Source organism: Anolis sagrei, chromosome 4 (genome assembly GCF_037176765.1).
Source record: "Anolis sagrei isolate rAnoSag1 chromosome 4, rAnoSag1.mat, whole genome shotgun sequence".
Taxonomy (NCBI): Eukaryota; Metazoa; Chordata; class Lepidosauria; order Squamata; family Dactyloidae; genus Anolis; species Anolis sagrei.
In genome coordinates, this window is record NC_090024.1 from 30,147,240 (window position 1) to 30,173,844 (window position 26,605).

The 26,605-nt window shown below is 43.5% G+C and overlaps 1 protein-coding gene across 1 annotated transcript; it reads left to right on the forward strand.

Annotated features, from left to right (window-relative positions):
• Window positions 1-1,197: 1,197 nt before the first annotated feature.
• On the forward strand, window positions 1,198-23,309 carry RRM2B (ribonucleotide reductase regulatory TP53 inducible subunit M2B). The gene is made up of 9 exons (XM_060775683.2): window positions 1,198-1,350; window positions 3,512-3,667; window positions 9,441-9,557; window positions 11,467-11,600; window positions 13,066-13,160; window positions 16,678-16,811; window positions 18,613-18,717; window positions 19,821-19,934; window positions 21,780-23,309. Exons 1-9 carry the CDS (start codon window positions 1,324-1,326, stop codon window positions 21,930-21,932), a joined length of 1,035 nt encoding a protein of 344 aa, XP_060631666.2. The 5' UTR covers window positions 1,198-1,323; the 3' UTR covers window positions 21,933-23,309.
• The last annotated feature ends 3,296 nt before the right edge of the window (window positions 23,310-26,605 follow it).

Below are 26,605 nucleotides of genomic sequence, written 5' to 3' on the forward strand. Positions count from 1 at the left end.
TTTTTAAGGTTGGCTTTAAGCCTCATAGCTCGAGGATGATGGCCTTCCAGATGTGGTGTCTTGGCGGTGGGTCCGTAGATAGCTGTGGAGCCCTATTGATTCTCCGGCAGAGAGGACATCGGTTTCCATATTGAAGGCAGTCCCAGTCAGGGTTGGTTTGATGCACCTTCCTTTTGGAACGTTTCTCCCTTTCACCCTCCATCTGTGCCTTTTCGAATTCTGCAGCACTGCTGGTCACAGCGGACTTCCAGTTAGAGCGCTCAAGTGTCAGGGCTTCCCAGTTCTTGGTGTCTATGCCACAGTTTTTAAGGTTGGCTTTAAGCCTCATAGCTTGAGGATGATGGCCTTCCAGATGTGGTGTCTTGGTGGTGGGTCCGTAGATGGCTGTGGAGCCCTATTGATTCTCCGGCAGAGAGGACATCGGTTTCCATATGGAAGGCAGTCCCAGGCAGGGTTGGTTTGACGCACCTTCCTTTTGGAACGTTTCTCCCTTTTGCCCTCCATTCTGCAGTACTGCTGGTCACAGCTGACTTCCAGTTAGAGCGCTCAAGGGCCAGGACTTCTCGGTGTCTATGCCACAGTTTTTAAGGTTGGCTTTAAGCCTCATAGCTCGAGGATGATGGCCTTCCAGATGTGGTGTCTTGGCGGTGGGTCCGTAGATGGCTGTGGAGCCCTATTGATTCTCCGGCAGAGAGGACATCGGTTTCCAGATGGAAGGCGGTCCCGGTCAGGGTTGGTTTGACGCACCTTCCTTTTGGAACGTTTCTCCTTTTTGCCCTCCATTCTGCAGCACTGCTGGTCACAGCTGACTTCCAGTTAGAGCGCTCAAGGGCCAGGGCTTCCCAGTTCTCGGTGTCTATGCTACAGTTTTTAAAGCCCATCTTTAAATCTCTTTTCCTGTCCAGAAACACAGTGAAGGCAAAAGACCTTACAAAACTGCAACTCCTAATAGGTAGGTTTATAAAAAGGATTTATTTACTTAGGAGGAGTTGTATGGATTGCCTGGACAAACTTGGGCCCTACAGGTATTTTGGACTTCAACTCCCATAATTCCTAACAGCCGGTTTGCCCAAGCCTGGTATATATACTTCCTGGAATCAGCGGGTCCCAATGTAGCTTGTCAATTGATGCCTCACCTTGAGCCAAGGCAAGGAAAGAGGTGTCCACCCAATCGCAGCACTTCTCCCGCGCAGGCGCAGTCGGAGCGGGCCTCCTCGCTGGACTCCCAGGGTCCTAGTTGACCTTTTCCTTCCCAGCTCCGCCTCTGAGAGCAAGAAGCCGCAGGAGGAGGAGGAAGAGCGGCGGGCTGGAGCCTCTTGCGCCATGGGCGAGCCAGGGAACGAGGCCTCGGTGAGCCGGGGGAATGGATGGATGGCTTGCTCATCGCTTTCTTTGGGAGGTGGGGGAAATAATCAGGTTGGACTTCAACTCCCAGAAACCCCAGCCAGCTTAGTAGCTGTTAGGAATTGTGGGAAACAGGTTGGGAATCTCGGGGTTGTTTTTGGCCATGTTCTAGAAGCACTCTCTCCTGACGTTTCGCCTGCATCTATGGCAGGCATCCTCAGAGGTTGTGAGGCCTGTTGGAAACCAAGAAAAATTGGATTTATATATCTCTGGGTTGTTTTGGGGCTATATGGCCATGTTCTAGAAGCACTCTCTCCTGACGTTTCGCCTGCATCTATAGCAGGCATCCTCAGAGGTTCCGAGACCTGTTGGAAACTAAGAAAATTGGGTTTATATATCTGTGGAAAGTCCAGTGTGGGAGAAAGAACTCTTGTCTGTCTGAGGTAGGTGTGAATGTTTCAATTGGCCACCTTGATGGCCTGACAGTTTTTAGGGGTGGCTCGTTACAGCCTGGGGGAATCCTTTGTTGAGAAGTGATTAGCTGTCTCTGATTGTTTCTTGTCTGGAGTTCCCCTGTGTTTTGAGTGTTGTTCTTTATTTACTATTATAATTTTAGAATATAACTAGCTGTCCCCTGCCATGTGTTGCAGTAGCCCAGTCTGTGTATATGTGTTTTGTGTGTATATACTTGTATATATGTGTGTATATACTTGTATATATGCACATATGGAAATGAGCACCAGCCCCCAGAGTCGGACACGACTGGATTTAAAACAGCTTAAATGCCTAAAATGACAGGAAGGGGAGCCTGAGAAGCCCCCCCCCCCCCATAATGGGTAGATAGAAAGCAGATCTTTAAGTAACCCAGAGCGAAAACACAGTTTCACACCACTTGTAACTCCTATCACTGTAGAATTCTGGGAGCTGCAGTTTGACAACGCCTTTGGCCTTCTCTGCCAAAAAGAGCCCATTCCTCAGCAAACTACAGCTCCCAGGTTTCCAAAGCATTGAATGCTGATGCTTCAGGTGGCGTCAAACTGTATACAAACTGTATTCAAACTACAAGAAAGGAGATTCCATCTGAACATGGTGAGGATGAGAGACAGGGCCTTCTCGGTGGTGGCTCCTCGACTCTGGAACTCCCTTCCACTGGAGATCAGAACTGCCCCTTCTGTCTTAACGTTCAGGAAACAGGTGAAAACTTGGCTTTGGGCATTGGCATTCGACGAATGAGCCATGATCCTGTGATATGGATGGATGACGACGAATAATGATTTTTGATGACGACTGACCACTGTAATTATATGATTGTATTTTGCTATTTTAATGTTTTAGTGTGATTTAGAATATGATGTTTTAATGACTGTCTGTTATCTTGATGTTGGAAACCGGCCTGAGTCCCTCGAACGGAGGTGAGAAGACCGGTATACAAAACTGCTAAATAAATAAATAAATAAAACATGTATGTGCCCTCCCAATTTTGGGATGCTCCCAAAAAACAGATCAGGGCCTCCACCAAAAGCTGAGACACGAAATGGGTCAAGGTTTACCACAAATGCACAAGCCTATTACCAGATACTCATATATGAAGGATACACATCTTAATCATTTTTTTCTCAAAAATATTTTTTCCATATCTCTGAGACTCCCCAACCCCTTCCCACACATATTGCACACATGCTACACCTAGGCACTCTTTATTTTGACAATGTTGAAGATAATTTGGGATGCTCAGCTTGGAGAAGATACCAGATTACGTCCCTTTATCATAGTGGCTAGCAAGAGTGGGCCTTTGCATGTTTTGGCACCAAAGTCCCACAATATTTCAGCACTAGCTAAGACTAATGCAGCCTCATAACCTGACAACATCTGGAAAGCCACAGTTGCCCACCCCTGTTTCATCTAGTACAGTGGTTCTCAACCTGTGGGTCCCCAGCTGTTTTGGCCTACAACTCCCAGAAATCCCAGCCAGTTTGCCAGCTGTTAGGATTTCTGGGAGTTGAAGGCCAAAACATTTGGGGACCCACAGGATGAGAACCACTGATCTAGTAGTAGAAGAAACAAATTCTGGGATGAAAATGTTTCACCTGCAGGTGAAATAAACTAAGCCCACTTCTCCCAGTTTAGTGTCTCAACTGTACTTTATGACTCCATATTCTTGTTTTAGAGGTTGTTCTCTGATGGTCTTGAAAATGGCTTGAAATCAAATGAGGAGCCCTTGTTAAGAAGAAATCCTCGACGGTTTGTCATCTTCCCAATCCACTATCCTGATATCTGGAAAATGTACAAGCAAGCTCAAGCTTCTTTCTGGACAGCAGAAGAGGTGAGTAATACACTGTGGTGTGTGTGCTTGATGCCCTGAAAAACCATATTTCTCTAAAGGAGGCACAGGTCCCACAATTGTAGCAGATTATCCCATGGAACAAATAAGGGGTATAGGTAATTGCCTTGCATGGCTCAACATGGCATTCAGGATTCTAGTGTCTGAAACATTACTAGAGCAAGCTGAGGAAAACAGAAAGAAAAGAGATCTTGGATCAGGGGAGGTCAGAATAGGCTGTTAGGAATTATGGGAGTTGAAGTCCAAAACACCTGGAAGGCCAAAGTTTGCCCATGCTTGCTGTATAGGATTTCAGTCTGTTTATTTAGAGAGGGTTGTCTGTTTCCCGCATTACAGTAAGTCCAGTTCACTATCAGAGAACTAGATTGGATGCCTTGTGATGGTCATAATGAAAACCGAACCATTTTGTGTAATTGCCTACTACTGTTTTATTTCCTTATGTTTATTTGATAGCTTATGAGCTGCTTCTCAGTAAGATACTCCACTTAGGCAGAAAAAATGAAATGCAGAAATACAGTCAGGGGGAGGCATAGTTCAAGAGCAGTAAGTGTGAAAAAAGATCTTGGGAGTCCTCATGGACAACACGTTAAACATGAGCCAACAATGTCATGCGGTGGCAAAAAAAGCCAAGGGATTTTGGCCTGAATAAATAGTATAGTGTCTAGATCTAGGGAAGTTATGTTACCCCTCTATTCTGCCTTGGTCAGACCACACCTGGAATGACACTGTCCAGTTCTGAGCACTGCAATTGAAGGGAGATGTTGACAAGCTGGACTATGTCCAGAGGAGGGTGACTCAAATGATCACGGGTCTGGAGAACAAGCCCTATGAGGAGCAGCTAAAAGAGCTGGGCATGTTTAGCCTGCAGAAGAGAAGGCTGAGAGGAAACAAGATGGCCATGTATATATGTGTAAGGGGACATCATAGGAAGGAGGGAGTAGGCTTGTTTTCTGCTGCCTTGGAGACTAGGATGCTGAACAATGGCTTCAAATGACAAGAAAGGAGATTCCTCCTAAAATGATCAAGAACTTCCTAACTGTGAGAACTGTTCAGTAGTGGAACTCTCTGTCCTGGAGTGTTGTGGAGGCTCCTTCTTTGGAGTCTTTTAAATAGAGGCTGGGTGGCCATCTGTTGGGAGTGCTTTGAATGTGATTTTCCTGCTTCTTGGCAGGGGGTTGGACTGGATGGCCCATGAGGTCTCTTCCAACTCTATGATTTTATTTATTTATTTATTAAATTACCATATTTAATAAATAAATAGATAAAATCTTATAGCCCGAAGGCGACTATAAGAACCCCCAAATCAAAGTACATAAAGAACAAATTTACTGTAATGCCATCAAATAAGATAAGAACAGCAGCAAATCAGATCAAGACACTGAAAAAGACATTTTGAGGAAGGGTCAAAATACCAGGAGTATTGATTGAGCTTTCTGTGGCAGAGCTTGAAAATTTAACTTTTTTACTTCAGCTCGAATATTACTTTATTCGATTTTACAAAATACTTGTCTGTCAATCTCCATACGAATACATTTTCCTCTACTTAATTGTTTGTTTTTACATAAAACTCCTCAGCCTTATTAGTTGAATCTTTGAATAAGTTGTATATATTCTCTTTGTCTTTTTCAGCCATTTGAAACTTTTGGACTTCCTCTATCGTTGTAGACTTCTTTAGAAGATGAAAAAGAGAGATTTCTTCCCCAGCTATGCATTTCCAGATGTGATGGACTACAATTCCCATCATTGCCAAACATGGATGATGGGGGTTGTACTCCAAAACATCTGAAGACACTGAGTTGGGGGAAGATGTTGCAAGTTAGAATGTTGCTATTTCCTTCCTTTGGGAGTTTGCTCAGTTATTATTTATTTATTTATTTATTACTTGCACTTATTTACCGCCACTCTCAGCCCTGGGGGCGACTCGTGGCGGTGAACAACAACATAGAAAAGACAATTTACAATAATCAGAACAGTACATAACAAACTACTACTACTTGACATATACTTATACTAAAAATCCGCTTCGCCGTATCATGGGTCATAGTCAATCTCATAGTCGTGGTCCATTCCGGTCATCATTGCCAAAGATATAGCACTCAGTTGAAGGCCAACTCGAAGAGCCATGTTTTCAGGCTCCTTCGAAAGGCCATAAGGGAGGGCGCCTGTCTAACTTCAGTAGGGAGGGCATTCCACAGCCGGGGGGCCACCACCGAGAAGGCCCGCTCTCTCGTCCCCGCCAGGCGTGCCTGTGAGGCAGACGGGATCGAGAGAAGGGCCTCCCCGGATGATCTCAAGGTCCTCGTGGGCTCGTAGGCCAAGATGCGGTCTGCAAGGTATTTTGGGCCGGAACCGTTTAGGGCTTTGTAGGATAATACCAGCACCTTAAATTGGGCCCGGTAGCAAATCGGCAGCCAGTGGAGCTGGGACAGCAGGGGCGTTGTATGCTCCCTACGCCCTGCTCCTGTTAACAACATGGCTGCCGCGCGCTGGACTAGCTGGAGCTTCCGGGCCGTTTTCAAGGGCAGCCCCACGTAGAGAGCGTTGCAGTAGTCAAGGCGGGATGTGACCAAAGCGTGTACCACCGTGGCCAAGTCAGACTTCCCAAGATACGGGCGCAGCTGGCGCACGAGCCTGAGCTGTGCAAATGCTCCCCTGGCCACCGCTGAAACCTGGGGATCCAGGCTCAGCGACGAATCCAGGGTCACACCCAAGCTGCGAACCTGAGCCTTCAAGGGGAGTGCGACCCCGTCCAGCACAGGCTGTAACCCTATACCCTGTTCGGCCTTGCGACTGACCAGGAGTACCTCTGTCTTGTCTGGATTTAATTTCAGTTTGTTCGCCCTCATCCAGACCATTACAGCGGCCAGGCACCGGTTCAGGACTTCGACGGCCTCCTTAGTAGCAGGTGGGAAGGAGTGACAGAGTTGGACATCATCTGCGTACAGATGACACCGCACCCCGAAACTCCGGATGATCTCACCCAGCGGCTTCATGTAGATGTTAAACAGCATGGGGGACAGGATGGAACCCTGAGGAACACCACAGGTCAAAGGCTGTGGTGTTGAACAGGAGTTCCCCAATAACACCTTCTGGGTGCGGCCCTCCAGAAATGACCGGAGCCACTGCAAGGCAGTGCCCCCGAGACCCATCTCTGCAAGGCGCCCCAGAAGAATACCGTGGTCGACGGTATCGAAGGCCGCTGAGAGGTCCAGGAGCACCAACAGGGACACACTCCCCCTGTCTAGCTCCCGGCGCAGATCATCGACTAAGGCGACCAAGACCGTCTCGGTACCATGTCCCGGTCTGAAACCAGACTGTGCCGGATCCAGATAATCCGTGTCTCTCAAGAATACCTGGAGTTGTGAGGCCACCACGCTTTCCATGACTTTGCCCAAGTAGGGAAGATTGGATACAGGCCGAAAGTTTTCGAATTTGGTGGGGTCCAGTGATGGCTTCTTCAACAGCGGCTTTATAATAGCCTGTTTTAGGCTCGCTGGAATCTTGCCTTCCCGAAGGGAGGCATTCACCACCACCGTTACCCACTCGGCCAATCCCCCTCTGGCCTCCTTCAGAAGCCAGGATGGGCAGGGGTCTAGGATGGATGTGGTGGGCCTCATTCCTCCAAGTATCTTGTCCACATCCTCGGGTTTCACAAACTGAAAAGAATCCAACAAAATAGGACAAGCAGGTGCTTGTGTCACATCCACAGAGACTGCACTTAATGTGGCGTCCAGCTCAGAGCGGATCAAAGCGACTTTGTCTGCAAAGAACCGAGCAAATGCTTCACAGCGCGTGGCCGAATTGTCAGGGCTCCCACCTGAGGTAGGGGGAGTTAAAAGACCTCTGACAATCCGAAACAGCTCCGCCGGACGGTTCTTTGCAGACGCAATAGTAGCCGCAAAGAAAGTTTTCTTTGCGGCTTTTATTGCCGCGGCATATGCCCTTAGAAAGGACACAAACCGTGTTCGATTTGGCTCGCTTGGGTCCGAGCGCCACACGCTCTCTAGTACCCTCTTCCTTCGCTTCATCGCTGCCAGCTCCTCAGTGAACCAAGGGGCTGGTTTAGCTCGGTTACTTGAGAGGGGACGTTCCGGAGCGATCCTGTCAATTGCCCTGGTCATCTCCCCATTCCAGAGAGCGACCAAGGCCTCGACATGGTCACCTACCGAGGTGGCGGGAAAATCCCCAAGAGCCGTCAGGAATCCATTCGGATCCATAAGCCTCCTGGGGCGGACCATCTTAATGGGTCCTCCACCTCTGCAGAGGTTAGGGGGCGCAGTGAGCCTAAATCTGATCAAGAAGTGGTCGGTCCATGGCAACGGAGAGATAGATAACTCCTCCACACCGCCACCCTGCTCCCATCCCTGGCAGAAGACCAAGTCCAATGTGTGTCCAGCGCAGTGGGTGGGGCCAGTTATTCGTTGGGACAGCCCCATGGTTGCCATGGCGGACATGAAGTCCTGAGCCGCTCCTGTGAGGGTTGCCTCGGCATGGATGTTGAAGTCCCCCAGCACAAGGAGCTGTTGGGACTCCACTGCCAGGCTCGAGACCACCCCCGCTAGCTCAGGTAGGGAGACTGTAGTGCAGCGAGGTGGACGGTACACTAGCAGAATCCCTATTCTGTCCCGGTCACCCACCCTCAGGTGGACGCATTCAAAATTTGTGGTCTGCGGGATGGGGCTCCTGGTCAGATGGATGGAATCTCTATAGACCACTGCGACCCCGCCTCCCCGTCCTCCAGCTCTTGGTTGGTGCTGCACGGAGAAACCTGGAGGGCAAAGCTGGGAGAGATTTACGCCCCCAGCTTCATCCAACCAGGTCTCCGTGATGCACGCCAGATCTGCCCGCTCCTCCAGGATTAGATCCTGGATCCAGGTCGTTTTTCCATTGACAGATCTGGCGTTCAACAACACCACCTTCAAGCCGGAGGGTCCGCTCACCTGGTTACACCAATTTACCTTAGGAGACAGATTTGGGGTTGTTAATATGGATAAGCGTTCCGAATTAGGCCGAATTTGAGGTCTCCTTTTTCCGCATCTCCTCCTTCCCACCACGACCTCTATGGGGGCCCCTCGGCTAGTGGAAGACCTCCCCCCCTCCATGCCGCCATCCATAGTCAAGAGATTGCTTTCTACTCTGCTCGTTGTTAGATTTTTTGGTTCTTGCCAACATCCTCTCTCCCCCTCCCCCCTCCTCCCTATCCCATCCTCGTTCGCAGGCTCCAACCCACCTCCCTTCTTGCCCCCTCCGCTACACAGAAGTAACAGGGACAGTACGTAAATGGGGGTGGGGAACCACATGGATAGCAGCAATGCAGATGGTGGTGATGTTCCAGCCACACCAATGGGCTAGATCTTAAAGTGCAAGTTTTTAAATGCAGCCCTGTCTATAGTAGTATTTAATCAACAGTAGGCACTACGTGCTATCGGGCACAATCATAAAGTGCTAGGTCTAAAGTGCTCTATTCGACAATACTTAAAGTGCGGCACGGAGGGATGGGGAAGGGGCGAAAGTGCTGGTGCAACTAGCAGCAGGTGGCAGGCGCCTAAAGTGCTCTATTATGTTCTCACCATATTGGTACAGATGACAACCAGGAATATACTAAGTTGGTAATATAAATTACCCTCCCGTGGGGTGAAGTGATGGCAAATTAGTTAACTATTGATATGATCCCCGGTGGAATCTTTAGACGGTTGGTATACAGTTACAAACCATGGCAACAATTAATGGCAATGTATTTTTCTTATTCACAAAGGTTGACCTATCTAAGGACCTCACTCACTGGAACAAGCTGAAACCAGAAGAGAAATTCTTTATTTCACACATCCTGGCTTTTTTTGCAGCCAGCGATGGAATTGTGAATGAAAACTTGGTAAGATAGTTCATGGGCTGTCTTTCAGTTTATGGCATGTTGCTTTTTCAGCCATATGATCCCGTTTCTTTTGACGATTGTACTGCATGTGGAAATGTATGTATGTATGTTTGTACCGTATATACTCGAGTATAAGCCGAGTTTTTCAGCCCTTTTTTAAGGCTGAAAAAGCCCCCCTCGGCTTATACTCAAGTATATATTTATTATTATTATTTATTATTCATTAAAAAGGTAAAGGTAGTCCCTTGACATTAAGTCCAGTCATGTCTGACTCTGGGGTGTGGTGCTCATCTCCATTTCTAAGCCGAAGAGCCAGCTTTGTCCATAGACACCTCCAAGGTCATGTGGCCGGCATGACTGCATGGAGCGCCGTTACCTTCCCGCCGGAGCGGTACCTATTGATCTACTCACATTTGCAAGTTTTCGAACTGCTAGGTTGGCAGAAGCTAGGGCCAACAGCGGAAGCTCATGCCACTCCCCGGAATTGAACCTGTGACCTTTCGATCAACAAGCTCAGCAGCTCAGTGCTTTAACCCACTGCGCCACCGCAAAATATTTATTATTTTACCCTACTGTTATTTTTATTACATTTATTATTTTACTTTATTATTATTATATTTAGATTGTTTCACTATATTTTTATTTTTATTACATTTATTATTTTACTCTCTTTATTATTATTGGAAGGATACATAAGCACATTTACATTGAAGAAGGTTAGAATAATGGTTTAATCAGAGTAGGACAGTCTTACCTTAAATTACAGTTACATTTAAATATTCAGAAATATTTAACCTACTGATGCTTCAATTGATGTAATTTTATTGGCATCCATTTTTATTTTGAAATTTACCAGTAGCTGCTGCATTTCCCATCCTCAGTTTATACTCAAGTCAATACATTTTCCCAGTTTTTTGTGGTAAAATTGGGTGCCTTGGCTTATATTTGGGTCGGCATAAATTCAAGTATATACAGGATGTATGTGTAACATGTGGGATGTACAATAAAAAGTTTGCAGTGTTTTGGGTGTCACTTTTCAGTCTCTCAACCCAAGAGGTGTGCCTTCTTTTAAATTACTCCCTCCCTCCTCCACTTAGCTTTCTGATGGTATTCTGTGTCTATTGTGTTCCTTTCCTACATGTTTCCGAAAAGGTTTTTTTCCCCTGCTTCTAAGTTCCTCTCACCTTGCTGTTATCTTCCTCATCTTTCTGAACAATGTACTCTGTCCACATAAAAAACATAAACATTGATTTCACCGTTATATTATGCAACAACAGTCTTTCTAATATATAGCTTTTTAAAAATAAAGTCATTTAAACTGTATTAAATTTCACAGAAATTCCCAGTCAATTTGCCGAACTATCTTTAAGAAGGAATATAAAACTTAGAGTTCTTAAGGATGCTTTTACATATGTATATTCTAGGTTTGATTTTAAGTTTGCACTAGGCTGCAAACTTTATTACATGAGGTTAGCACAGAGCGATTGCAGCTACATGATTGCGTCCATGGGCATCCCAACCATTATTGTGGAGCACCTTTAATTAATGGGAAAAACTTGTCAACAACTCTCAACATCATTGCTTTCCTACTGCTGTAATCAAATTTCTGTAATCAAATTTCTTTGGTGACTGAGGCCCCATCTACACTGCCATATAATTCAGTTTCAAAATGCAGATTAACCACATTGAACTGGATTATATGGCAGTCTCGACTCGTATGATCCAGTTCAATGTGGTTTGATCTGCATTACATGAATCTACACTGACCATTATCATGCAGTTTAAACTGGATTATATGGCAGTGTAGATGCGGCCTAAGAATGTTTTCAAATGTGATGATGGTCATATGCTTGGTTATGAATCTGAGGAATATATATGTGTGAACTGTCTGGCTTTCTTTCTTTGGCAGGTGGAACGTTTTAGTCAGGAAGTGCAGGTCCCAGAGGCTCGTTGTTTCTATGGCTTTCAGATCCTAATAGAAAATGTTCATTCAGAGATGTACAGTTTATTAATAGACACTTACATCAAGGATCCTGAGGAAAGGTAATTGCGTAAGTATTGTGACAGCCTAGATTTGTGCATTGTCCCTGTTGTGCTTTTTCACATTGAAGGAGTTTTTGGGCACTACAAGAATAAGCCTTAAACCGAGGCACTCTTTTTCCTCCCTCCATTGCAGAAGATTAAAATTTTTGGCTGTTGAGTAATTCACTGTTCTCTGTGACGTCTAACTCAGGGAACTGTGATTTGTTCAAAGTTGAATTACGGGGTCGATTTCCACAGTTTCACTGAAAACCTTCATGAGCAATGGACATCATGTGTTCCACAGATTGCATGTGGCTTTCTCGGTCTCTTTTTTGGCTATGGTCACAAGACGTACAAAATAATTCTGCATAAATCCCAAAAACTGCAAAGCGTTTTGCACTTTCACATGCTTTGGTAATGCTGGGAGATCCTCTAGCATAAATCTAATTGCTAGCTCTGTTGAAGTAGACTGTTGAATCAGTAAGATTATACAGATGTTTACAGAGTTAAGCAAGTCATTAGGTCTACTCTAATTGGAAACTAGCAATAAGATGTAGGCCTCTGGCACCCTATGCAGTTATTATGTTGCTCTTGGTATGTTCAGGGATGTGCATGTGTTTTCTGTATGTGAGTATCCCATGCTGCCTTATGGACTTGAGGTGAACATAAATAGTGTTCTCTTTCATTATCTAGATAGTTTCCTTCAAATATTTAATACTAGCCGTCCCCTGCCACGCATTGCTGTGGCCCAGTCTGTGTATATGTGTTTTGTGTGTTTATATATATTTGTGTATATGTGTATATATGTGTGGTTGCATCTAAATATGCGGTTTTGCGCATGTGTTGTAATGTATTCTTTATTGTTTGGCTTTTTAATCCCCTTCCATTGTGCTTTTCAGTGTTTTTATGAATGATGGTCACTCACTCATAAAAAATAATACATAGGTATCTTGTGTCCAAATTTGGTGTCAATTCGTCCAGTGGTTTTTCAGTTATGTTAATCCCACAAACGAACATTACATTTTTATTTACATAGATATATATGCGTGTGTGTATATATACACACAGATATACATACACATTTATATACATACACACACATTTATATACATACACACGTGTGTGTGTGTGTGTGTGTGTGTGTATATATATATATATATATATATACACACACACACACACACACACACACACACATACACTAGCCATCCCCTGCCATGCGTTGCTATGGCCCAGTCTGTGTATATGTGTTTTGTGTGTGTGTATATGTGTGTATGTGTGTGCATATATTTGTGTATATGTGGTTTTGTGTATCCATTGTATTTTTTTTTGGCCTTTTAAGTCTCTTCCACTGTGTTTTTCAGTGTTTTTATGAGTGATGGTCACTCGATGGCCTGATAGGTGTATTGTGTCCAAATTTGGTGTCAATTCCCACAGACAAACATTACATTTTTATTTATATAGATGTTTTCATTTCACTTTCTAGGGATTTCTTATTTAATGCAATTGAAACAATGCCATGTGTCAAGAAGAAAGCAGACTGGGCACTACGGTGGATAAGAGATAGGAAAGCCACGTTTGGTAAGTAACGTGAGAGTCATGATGGGGAGAGCCACTATGGATCTCAATTAGTTCCTTTTATTTGGGGAGTGTGTTCTTGCTCTCATTAGAGGATATGGAAGAACAAAGTTCAAAATGAATCAATCATTGAAATGATCCTCTCCTTATTTGCAAACCCTCTTTCTCCAAAGTATTGCTGTTGCAGAAGAGAGATGGGTATCTCCATGCAGACCTGGATTCAGCACCTGATTTTCAGACAGCTTTGAACAGGGCTTGCCTTTCCAACAAAAGTTGGATCTACACTACCTCACATCCCAGGATCTGATCACAGATTATCTTCTTATTCTAGGTTATCTGGCCATGTAGATTCATGTAATCCAGTTCAAAGCAGATAATGAGGGATCAAATCCTGGGATATAAGGCAGTGTAGATCCAGCCAGTGTAGGCCCTGATTTTTGGTCCCTGTGATCGGAATCCTAATGGCTAGTCTCTATTAGAGTATTGATTCGTTCTAGATAACAAGGAAGAAATTGTCACCTTCTGAATGGTTTGGAGAACTTCCAGCATCTCTCGCTGACAAGACCATTTGTCTGGCTATTATGTCATGAATGACTTTTCAATAACTTTGAAGTATAGGTTCTTTTTATTACAATTTCCAGTGTGAGAAGGTCTATCAGATTACCGAAAAACATTTAGACAAAGAATGACATTGGACATACAAACATACAGATTCTATGCAACTACATTGGATTTACAATTACATTGGTTAACAAACAAACAAAGGAGAATTACATTTTCACTCAACATTCACACACATGTACACGCATTCATCCACATGCATCCAAAATATTACCATATCCTTTTCTCCCCACTTGGAGAAGCACATGTTAGGCCAGACCCTGCTTTCCTGCAGTCTGTCAACGTATAGTTCCAAAACTTCCATAACGCCAAAACTTCAAAACGCTGAAATGCCAAAACTTCTTTCCCTAAGAACAATGCCAAGGACTAGATCTCTGTTTTCTATACAGCAGAACTTGAGTCCCTGCACAAAATCTTAAGACTCCAAAAGAGCACTTCTTCCTCTTCCCTTGAGAAAGAAGGCCAAAGTGACCAAACTGCTTCCATGTAAATCTGCCACTCTCCGAATACACCATCTCTCTCCTTTCCATGGAGCAGAGCATGGCAGGTGAACAGTGTCTCTGTCTGTCACAATTTGAGCATTATTAGACTGAGTCTTTTATAGGAATATTCTGTTGATGTAGTCCCAAAGTTGTAAATTAATGATAGACGTCTTCCATCCTGGATCCATCCCAGTTTCCTGGCCAGATGTTGATCTTCTTGATTGGTGTTGATCTTACGTTGACTTCCTTCTTAACATAAGGAAGGTTGCAAACATTTATGTTCTCACTGTCCCAATTCTTATCAGAGTTTACTCTTCAGATCTCATTAACAGGTTTTAATCACAAAGCAGCAAGCAGGCCTTAATATTATACTGATGTCTCCAAAATTATTAACTCCATTCATACAGCCTTCCATGCTTCTATTCATTCCCACACATCATATTAATTTTACATTTCTCAAATCTGCACATTGAATTTCTTATTACTTTAACCCAACAATATCTCAAGTCTCATGTGTTTCCTATAGGTAAAATATGCAAAGGATTTATTTACAGACCTTTAGGTTGAATCTTTAGGGCAATATATCACAAATGAGGTACTGCTGGTCTATGCAGGATGCTTCCCAAATTTATGCTAGAATTGGCCAACTTTTTTGTATTCTGAGGACCACTATATTTCGCCTGCAATAATCTAAGCATCTAATAGAGTTCCTGATCAGAACTTGTATAGGTAGGGTGATTCACTAGGGGAACCAAGCAATTAATAGGTTTCCTCAGATTTCCCTTCAGGAAATTGAATATCTGATCGGTCTCTGTCGATGCGTATGATCACTTTAGCCAGTAGGATCAGGGACGAAGAATGTGGGAATAGTAGTTAATCAGTATCTGAAAGTCCACACATTCCTCATCACATAATTTTGGAAAATGGAATCTCCATAGCCTTTTGGAAATTTTATCATCTTTGGAAAGGCATGACCTTGTTAGAAGTTACAACCTTTTGAAAAATGATGCCATAACCTCTTAGTAAAAGCATGGCCTGTTAGGGTCATAACCTTTTGGGAAAATGGCATTCATGTAAGGCAATTAGGTTTCTCAGCTGTTAAACTGATGTACCTAGGTATGTCTTTGAACTGTTAGGAATAAAGATATGCCAATATACACAACCCCCCCCCCCCCACACACATATAGAACCAGAATCATAGAGTTGGAAAAGACCTCATGGGCCATCCAGTCCAACCCCCTGCCCAGAAGCAGGAAATTTGCATTCAAAGCACCCCCAACAGATAGCCATCCAGCCTCTATTTAAAAGCCTCCAAAGAAGAAACCTCCATCACACTCTGGGGCAGAGAGTTCCACTGTTGAACAGCTCTCATGGTTAGAATGTTCTTCCTAATGTTCAGGTGAAATCTCCTTTCCTGTAGTTTGAAACCATTGTTCTGCATCCCAGTCCCCAGGGAAGCAGAAAACAAGCTCCTCCCTATGACTTCCCCTCACATATTTATACGTGGCCCTCATCATGTCTCCTCTCAACCTTCTCTTCTACAGGCTAAACATGCCCAGCTCTTTAAGCTGCTCCTCATAAGGCTTGTTCTCCAGACCCATGATCATTTGAGTTACCCTCCTCTGGACACATTCCAGCTTGTCAACATCTCCCCTCATTTGCAGTGCCCAGAATTGGACACAGTATTCCAGGTGTGGTCTGACCAAGGCAGAATAGAGGGATATCATGAGTTTCAGAAGTGTTCTTTTAGTTGCCCAAAAACATCTAGTCTCACTTAAAATATATTTGCCTTTAAATCATATTCTCAGGAGACAAAAATAAGTACACTTCTTTAAAAGTAACATTGTTGGTGTACTCACAAACTTCATGTATTCAGCATACAGGTACTTTGCATATCAATCCAGTTACAAATAGGATTTCAAGTAATTTCTCTGTGTAGTAACACAGGGCATCATTCTTAGAATCAACTGTCCATAATCTAAAAGCATCTCTCTGTTCTGAGAGTCTAATACAGTCTCTGTCTAGTCTGAAAGTCCAATGGAGTTGGTACAGTCTAAGAGTCTGGAAGCAAACATCTGTTCTTCCTGAAGTCTCTGAACATACTGTTCCTACTGAAGTCTCAACTGTACATTGTTTTAAAATGGAGTCTGAGTCCTAAACAAGCCCAGATCTGTTCATATGGTCTGTAGCCCATCCCACAACAAAGAATTAAGGTAAGATTGCATACCAATACACACATACACAATATAGTAAACAATCTGAATTATATACATAACAAATAAGTAGTCATTGCTTGAAGGAGGTTCTGTTTCCAACACACACATTCTTACATCTGTGATTTAATAATAGATTGAAAACAGATTGTGAATTGCATGACTAACATGCTGTTTTTTGTCTTCTTCAAATCTTTGAAACAGGGGAGAGAGTGGTTGCTTTTGCCTCGGTTGAAGGAATCTTCTTCTCTGGTGCTTTTGCAGCTATTTTTTGGCTCAAGAAAAGAGGACTGATGCCGGGTCTCACTTTTTCCAATGAACTTATTAGCCGAGATGAAGTAATGCCCAGGGAGGGGTAATGTTTAAAATAAGGCTCATTCTATCGTGTCCAAACAGAAAATGTCAGCAGATCCTGGGAGTTCTACCCCAGTTCACATACGCAGGAACACAATTCACATTTAAGAACCAATAGGTTGTCACTTACTAAGATCTTTAGGAGCATGTTTTTCATGCCAATGATTTTAATTATCTTAAAATATGAGGAATGAAATTGGGAAGTAAAACTAATCCCTGATTTAAAACTCAGCAGTCCAAATGCTCATGAAGTGTAGTATATTTATGACTAACCTTTGGGTGTCTATTAAACTTGTGCATAGATTCGATTTGGCCGGTTCCCCTTAGCTAGTCTGGCTGGTTCAGCTAGTTCAGATGGCCATAATGGTAATGGCTCAGCCTCCATGTTTTTTCCAGCTACAACATAACAGTGGCTATTGAAAACTATTTGCCTTCGGTTACAAGTGGAGTGTGGGAGGGAGGCAGCCTCCAGAAGAAGAAGTGCGAGGGGAAAAAAGATACCACCCCATGGCCTGTAAATCAAGAGAAAAGAGAGGGCTTTCAAAAGGAAGCCAAGGGTAGGATAGCTTCAGGTTGATTGCTCTTCCTTCCCTGGGAAGTGGAGAAGCCTCCTTAAAATGCCTTGGAAAGCTGTGTGCTGCAGGGAGGGAGCACCATGCATGCTCCTGTCTCCTCTAAAGAGGAAAGAGCTTTAATGAAGCATTAAACCTGGTCTCCTCTACACTCAGAAGGGAAAGGCTTGCAGAAAGAGTGGTATCTTAACTCTGATGTTTTTAATCCAGGTCTTAATGAAGGATATAAAGGTAAGGAGTCTGGGAGTCCTTTTAGACCCTCTGCTGACAATGGAGGCCCAGGCCTCCTCTGCAAGCAGAGTCGCATTTTTCCATCTGTGTCAGGCTAGGCGTCTGGCTCCCTATCTGTCCAGAGACGACCTGGCCATGGTGATCCAGACTACAGTCATCTCAAGGTTGGACTACTGTAATGCCCTCTACATAGGCCTGCCTTTATCGGTGATCCAGAAACTTAAACTAGTGCAATGCTGCGGTCCGGCTTCTCGCAGGGGTCTCAGTGAGTGTCATATCACTTCAATCTTGTAGCAACTGCACTGGTTTCTGATTGAGCACCGGATTACCTTCAAAGTGCTGATTCTTACCTTTAAGGCCTTATATGGCCTGGGGCCGGAGTACCTGAGGTACTGCCTCACCCCTTACCGACCCAGCCCAGGTTCGAAGCCAGCCCAGGTTGGAGTGAGCTTCCGACCATTGTGTAGCTTGCTGTCAACCTTTGCAGCCTGAAAGACAGTTGCATCTGTCAAGTAGGAAATTTAGGTACCGATTATGTGGGGAGGCTAATTTAACTAATTTACGATGCCATAAAATCTCCAGCAAGCAAAAGAATGAGGAAGTACTCCATCAGTGTCACAAATGGACAATGAAGCGACAGCTCCCCTGGTGTCCAAAATACCCTTATGAAAGCTGGAAAGTTAAATGTCTATATATGTTGTGTGTCTATGGCATTAAATGTTTACCATGTATATGTACATTGTAATCCGCCCTGAATCCCCTACAGGGTGAGAAGGGCAGAATATAAATACTGTAAATAAATAAATAAAAAATAAATAACATTAAGGATGCTATGCTGAACATATTTTGCGCACATATCTTACAGTTTCAAGACAAGGCTTTAAATACTTCAATATAATTTAAATGGGAGGAAGAGCTGTTAATGTTCATAAGGACATTTGGACTTGTTATGAAAACTAAGCTAAAGTCTCATGTTTTTCAGGGGCTCCATTGTGACTTTGCCTGCCTAATGTTTCAACACTTAGTGAATAAGCCTTCAGAGGAAAGAGTCAGAGAGATCATTGTCAATGCTGTTGAAATTGAACAGGTAAGCAGATAAGATTTCTTGCTTGTGCCAGAATGACTAGTAAAATGCATGACTGGTCAAAAGCCATCTTCAGGCATTTTTAATTTAAACACACAGTGGAAGCCATAGTCACATGCCTTGTCCCTTCCTGTATTGTCCAGGAAAAACTGTAAAAGAGCTCTGAATTTGCTCAAGTGAACACGATGGCACAACTTTTCAGTGGCCTCAAGGAGTAAAAAACAGCTAGGTTTTAGATGGTCTCCATGTTTCTCCCTCCATTATCCTCACAACATTCTCATAGGATAAGTCTAAATTGAGATAGTGACTGTCCCAAGGTCACACGATAAGCTTTGGTCACTATCCAACATAGTTAATATGCTGTCAGAAACTGCTTCCAAGTGGGACAAGGTCAGGTTTTTTCGGCTATATGGCCATTTGCTAGAGGCATTCTCGCCTGCATCTGTGGCAAGAATCCTCAGAGGTTGTGAAGTCTGTTGGAAACTAGGAAAACTGGGTTTATATATCTGTGGAATGACCAGGGTGGGACAAAGAACTCTTGTCTGTTGGAGCTAGGTGTGAATGTTTCAACTGATCACTTTGATTAGCATTTGATGGCCTGGCATTTTTTTGGTGTGGCTTGTTAATGCCTGAGGGAATCTTTTGTTGAGAGGTGATTAGCTGTCCCTGATTGTTTCCTCTCTGTTGTTTTGCTGTTGTAATTTTAGAGGTTTTTTAAATACTGGTAGCCAGATTTTGTTCATTTTCATGGTTTCTTCCTTTCTGTTGAAAATGTCCACATGCTTATGGATTTCAGTGGCTTCTCTGTGTAGTCTGACATGGTGGTTGTGAGAGTGGTCCAGCATTTCTGTGTTCTCAAATAATATGCTGTGTCCAGGTTGGTTCATCACGTGCTCTGCTATGGCTGAATTCTCTGCAGTGCCTTTCATGTTCCTTGATTCGTGTCTGGGCAATGCTACGAAGTAGCGACAAAAATAATGTTATGGTTGGGGGTCACCACAACATGAGGAACTTTATTAAGGGGTCACAGCATTAGGAAGGTTGAGAAACACTGCTCTCTATCTGTCCCTCCCTCAAAGTTTTACTTTTTTCTCTTACTTTTGTAGGAGTTTTTGACAGAGGCCTTGCCAGTTGGCTTGATTGGAATGAATTGCACTCTAATGAAACAATATATTGAGTTTGTGGCTGACAGGTTACTTCTGGAACTGGGCTTCTCCAAGGTATGGCTTTTCAGGAAAGTATATTATTTAGCATTAGTCTATATAATGGGTTTTCCTTCAGTCTGCTTCAGGCCTGTGCTGGAGTTCAATTGCTATTTGCAAAAAAAAAATTAAAAAAAATAAAAAAAAAAGAAAAGAAAAGAAAAACCCTCTCCTTCCACCAAAACAACCTTGTGAAAAAGTGTGTGCGCCTGCCTACATCTTTCCAAAAAGACACATTTTCGTTGTTATATGTGTTTGATTTGGTTAGTTGTCTTACAAATCACTGCTCACCTGTAAGCTTGACACTTTCTTGTTTTAAAAAAGTCCTACCTATCTTCAGTAAATGAAAAGCAATCAGAGAATATTATAGAAATGAATATCAACCTAATCTACTGTTTAAAAAAGTAACACAATAGCAGCAGGCAAACACCGAGTGCAATATTAGTTTCAGTTCATTGAAACTCCAATCAGAAAAGTTTAAATCATTTCTGAATTGGAAAGACATTTCTGCTTATTTATTTATCGTATCAGAGGCGATACTGTTGTAATATATTTTAAAAACACAAACAAAGTTAAAATTTGGCATTATACTACATGTCCTTTGACCAGTAGCTGGCCACATGGAATGCCTCTGGTGTTGCTATAAGAAGGTCCTCCATTGTGCATGTGGGAGCGCTGAGACTGCATTGTAGCAGGTGGTCTGTGATTTGCTCTTCTCCACACTCGCATGTCGTGGACCCACTTTACGGCCCCATTTCTTAAGGTTGACTCTGCATCTTGTGGTGCCAGAGCACAGTCTGTTCAACACCTTCCAAGTCACCTAGTCTTCTGTGTGTCCAGGGGGGAGTCTCTCATTTGGGATCATCAACCCCTCTATTCTGCTTTGGTTAGACCACATCTGGAATATTGTGTCCAGTTCTGGGCACCACAATTCAAGAGAGATATTGACAAGCTGGAATGTGTCCAGAGGAGGGCGACTAAAATGATCAAGGGTCTGGAGAACAAGCCCTATGAGGAACGGCTTAGGGAACTGGGCATGTTTAGCCTGAAGAAGAGAAGGCTGAGAGGAGATATGATAGCCATGTATAAATATGTGAGAGGAAGCCACAGGGAGGAGGGAGCAAGCTTGTTTTCTGCTTCCCTGGAGACTAGGACGCGGAACAATGGCTTCAAACTACAAGAGAGGAGATTCCATCTGAACATTAGGAAGAACTTCCTGATTGTGAGAGCCGTTCAGCAGTGGAACTCTCTGCCCCGGAGTGTGGTGGAGGCTCCTTCTTTGGAAGCTTTTAAGCAGAGGCTGGATGGCCATCTGTCAGGGGTGATTTGAATGCAATATTCCTGCTTCTTGACAGGGGGTTGGACTGGATGGCCCATGAGGTCTCTTCCAACTCTTTGATTCTATGATTCTATGATTCTATGGATTGAAGTGCTGGGTTTTAGCCTGCCACTTTTAGACTCTCACTTGCTGGGGTGTTCCTGTAGATCTTAGAAAGCTATTTCTTGATTTAAGGCATTGGCGTGCTGGTTGATATCTGAACAAAGGATGGGCCGAAGATGTCATCGCCTTGGTCCTTTCATTATTGGTTGCTACTTCTCGGCGGATGTCCGGTGGTGCAATACTGGCTAAACAGTATAATTTCTCCAGTGGTGTAGGGCATAGACATCCTGTGATAATGCGGCATGTCTCATTAAGAGCCACATCCACTGTTTTAGCGTGGTGAGATATGTTCCACACTGAACATGCATACTCTGCAGCAGAGTAGCAAAGCACTGAACAGTAGGAAAAAATATCAGAGAGCTAGGAGGATTGCAATGCTTTACTCAGTAGCTGTGATTTAATAACAAGTTTGGCTTTCACAGGTCTTCCAAGCAGAAAACCCTTTTGATTTCATGGAGAACATTTCTTTGGAAGGAAAAACCAATTTCTTTGAGAAGAGAGTTTCAGAGTATCAGCGTTTTGCAGTGATGGCCGAAACAAATGAGAATGTGTTTACTTTAGATGCTGACTTCTAGTGTTGCCTTCTTGGAAAATGGATCTTGCCCAAGTATTCATTTGCTGCTGGTTGCTGCAAAAGCTCCTATTGCTTCTACTGGAAGTGGAGTGTTCTGGGAATATTTCTTTGCTTCCTCACAGTTGATGCATTGTTTCTTATGCAATATATTTATTGCAGGTGGCGGTATAAACAGGATGAGTATGTATATGTGTGTTTGTGCTCTTAAACCAAGGTTCTCTCTAGCACATTGTGCAACTTTTATATTTAGAGTTTAATATCATTGTGGCAGACAAAGAGACGACCCACTTGTATATGTAGCAGTAATCCTAGAGTGAGTTTACTAATAAGAGCTGGACCTTTTAATAGCACTGTACCACTTGTTCTTCCTCCCCCTGAATCTCTCTTGATACTTAGTGCCAGATGAAGGACTCATTGCTATGCAACCTCTAGCAATGCTCCAATGTATTATATATACTCATGTATACATTGACCTTATGTATAGGTCAAGAGCAGTTTTGGGGGCCTAAATTATTATGGATTTTGATATGACCTGTGGATGTAGAAGGTCTCTCCACAAAGAGGAGAAAGCACCAGTGTTGGAGACCGTTGGTTTTGGTTGCTGCTGCCATTCCCAAACCTTAGATATATCCAGGGATGCGATGCAAAATTGTATGCATTTCACTGTTTGCTTTAATCTACTTAGGAGCCCCCGGTGGCTCAGTGGATTAAAGTTCTGAGCTTGCTAGTAAGCGTCACAGGCTCAAATCCAGGGAGTGACGTGAGCTCCTGCTGTCAGCCCCAGCTTCTGCCAACCTAGCAATTTGAAAACATGCAAACGTAAGTAGATCAATAGATACTGCTCCGGCGGGATGGTAATGGCGCTCCTTGCAGTCATACTGGCCACATGACCTTGGAGGCGTCTATGGACAATGCTGTCTCTTTGGCTTAGAAATGGAGATGAGCACCAACCCCCAGAGTCGGACACGCCTGGACTTAATGTCAGGGGAAAACCTTTACCTTTACCTTCAATATACTACTTCCTTCATAAGTTTTTTTGACATCTTGAATGATTGCTTACTACATTAAAGTTAAAAGTAGAATATATCCCAGGGAGCACTTCAGAAACATAAGTTGGAACTATTGACTCTGGATGTGTTTTGAAGCTGTTTCCAACATTAGACCTTTTCTCAGCCAACATACAACTGTAAATTTCTACCAGCGAATTCTATAATAAATCTTACATGCTGCTAATTGTTAAATGTATCATGTTTCCTTTACAGTTAAACCATAAAAGTAAAACGGAATGTATGAAGGTTATCTAAAAATTGTTCTCTGTTTGGCGCTCCTTTTGTGTACTGCCATTTAAAACAATTGAAATAAAAAACACTGGAAGTAACTCTTATGGATTTCATTTTGTATTTTTGTCCCCTTCTCATGAATAAAATGGTATGCTATTGGTCTAATGTTTAAAGGTACTGGAGAGGAGATTTAATTGAAAACTAGAAGGAGGGTATTGGCAGTGAGATCAGTTTGGCAAAGGAATCAATTGCCTAGTGGTGAGGTCTCCCTCTCTGGACATCTTCAAAAAGAGGCTGGGCACTGAACTTATGCTGTTTTCATAGAATCAGAGTTGGAAGAGGCCATCAGGTTCAATTCCCTGCTCAGTGCAGGATCTCCAGCTGAGAACCCTTTAGCTGGAGATCTTGCATTGAGCAGGGAATTGAACCTGATGGCCTCTTAGGATTCTATGAAAACAGCATGAGTTTAGGGCTCTTTGTTCAGAAACTAGAAAGCATCTGAACATGAGGAAGAACTTCCTGACTGTGAGAGCCGTTCAGCAGTGGGACTCTCTGCTCTGGAGTGTGGTGGAGGCTCCTTCTTTGGAAGCTTTTAAACAGAGGTTGGGTGGCCATCTGTTAGGGGTGCTTTGAATGCAATATTCTTGCTCCTTGGCAGGGGGTTGAACTGGATGGCCCATGAGGTCTCTTCCAACTCTGATTCTATGATTCTATCTGCTACCGGCCAAGAAGGGAGCATTCTGATTAACTCATTTTCCCTACCTCTATCTCCAACCCAAATGATTATTATTTTTTTTGGTGCCAGGAGCGATTTGAGAATCTTCAAGTCACTTCGGGTGTGAGAGAATTGGCCGTCTGCAAGGACGTTGCCCAGGGGATGCCTGAATGTTTTACCCTCTTTGTGGGAGTCTTCTCTCATGTCCCCACATGGGGAGCTGGAGCTGGCAGAGGGAACTTAACCCACTCTCCCTGGATTCAAACTGCTGATTTGAATCCAGGGACAAATGCAAGATACTCCACTTTGGCAGAAAAAATGAAATGCAAAGATACAGAATGGGGGACAATGCCTGGCTCGAGAGCATGAGTTTAGGGCTCTTTGTTCAGAAACTAGAAAGCATCTGAACATGAGGAAGAACTTCCTGACTGTGAGAGCCGTTCAGCAGTGGGACTCTCTGCTCTGGAGTGTGGTGGAGGCTCCTTCTTTGGAAGCTTTTAAGCAGAGGCTGGATGGCCATTTGTCAGGGGTGATTTGAATGCAATATTCCTGCTTCTTGGCAGGGGGTTGGACTGGATGACCCATGAGGTCTCTTCCAACTCTTTGATTCTATGATTCTATGATCTGTCGGTCAGCAGTCCTGCCAGCACAAGGATTTAACCTATTGTACCACCGGGGGCTCCTAACACAATTGACGGCAAAAATCAGTTGTATGGAGAGAACAGGAGAAGAATAACTGTAAGTGACGGCCAAGCCTTTCTAATTGAATTTGCCTGCAAGGTGGTTTTCTTTGTCTGTTAGAGGAGACAATTAAAAGTTCTGAACTAGCAGAAGTAAACTCAGCAATACCCTAATGGCTGTCTTCTTCTTTCACTGACATTTTATCTGTTGATTGGGATTGCATCTCATCTTTCATCACATAGATGGGACTTCTTTATACTCTGTCTACTTAAGTAAGTGCCAAAGACAACTAACACTAACATTAAACAATGGGAGAATAGTAAGGGAATAAGAAACTTGTCATTTTCCTCCAATGTACCAGGGATTTGTAGCATTTTTAATGCCAAATTATTTAATTTGATTTATTTTCCTGCTGCTGACCAGGAGTTTTCAATGGACCATCACTTTCAGTAGCAATGATCTAAAGTATATAAAATATGGAGCCCCTGGTGGTGCAATGGGTAAACCCATGTGCTGTCAGGACCAACAGGTCTGAGGTACGAATCCAGGGAGAGTGTGGATGAGCTCCCTCTGTCAGCTCCAGTTCCCCATGCAGAGACATGAGAGAAGCCTCCCACAAGGATGGTAAAACATTAAAACATCTGGGCATCCCTGCTAGGAATATTTAAGGAGGAATGGGAGTTAAGCACAAATGAAGACATACTGCTCACATATCTCACGACGGCAGCAAGATTAGTATATGCCAGGAAATGGAAATCAAAAGAAACACCAACTGAAGAAGAATGGATGGATAAAGTTCTAGAGATAAGAGAAATGGATATGTTAACTTATGCATTAAAAGACTCATATGGATGCCCTCTCAAGAGAACAGATTGGAGTCCACTAAATGAATTTATGAGAGAGAACTAGAATCATAGAGAGATAAGAGTAGAACAAAATACAAGACACAAATAAGAGTTACAAGGGAAAAACCACGAAACTTGTCTGGTTAGAAGAAATGAAACCAAGAACACAGTGAAATAGGAGATGGAAGTCAAACCCCTATATAAACCACACACCCCCTTTGTCCCTTTCCCCCTCCCTCCCCCCTTCCCTTCCCCCCATCCCCGACCCTAGAATTAGCTAATTGTCAGATAGGGCATCACCTCCCCCCCCACCCTACCAACCCCACACTACCCTGTTCATACCGCCCCCCCCCCCTTCCAGGTTTTATTCCTTTTTGTATAATCAACCCCCTCCCTCCTTTTATACTTGTTGTATGCAGTAAAATTTTCCTAATAAAAATCATTTTAAAAAACAAACAAACATCTGGGCATCCCCTGGGCAACGTCCTTGCAGACAGCCAATTCTTTCACACCAGAAGCAACTTGCAGTTTCTCAAGTTGCTCCTGACATGGAAAAAAATCTAAAACATTATCTTTCTGACTCTTCAAGGGAAAGAATTTGCCTTAAAAGGAAAATGAGGAGCATCCTAACATCTGCCAACAGTTGACCAAACAGGCACAGAGAAGAGATGTAGTAGTCATGGGCGATTTCAACTATCCCGATATTTGCTGGAAAACAAACTCGGCCAAGAGTACAAAGTCCAACAAATTCCTCGCTTGCCTTGCAGACAATTTCATGGTCCAGAAGGTAGAAGAGGCAACAAGGGGATTGGCTACTCTTGATCTCATCCTAACAAATGTGGAGGACCTGATCGATGTGGTTGAAGTGGTAGGATCCTTAGGGGCAAGTGACCATGTGCTCCTGCAATTTGAGGTACAAAGAAAGGCCAAAACTAAGACAAGTCAAACCCGCATTTTGGACTTTAGGAGAGCTGATTTCCAAAAAATGAAGGAAACACTGAGCAGCATTCCATGGACACAGATACTAAAAGACAAGGGAGTTACGGATGGATGGGAGTTTCTCAAGAGTGAAATACTCAAGGCGCAGTTGCAAACCATGCCAACAAAAAGAAAAAATAGGACAAGTGCAAAGAAGCCAGAATGGATGTCCAAA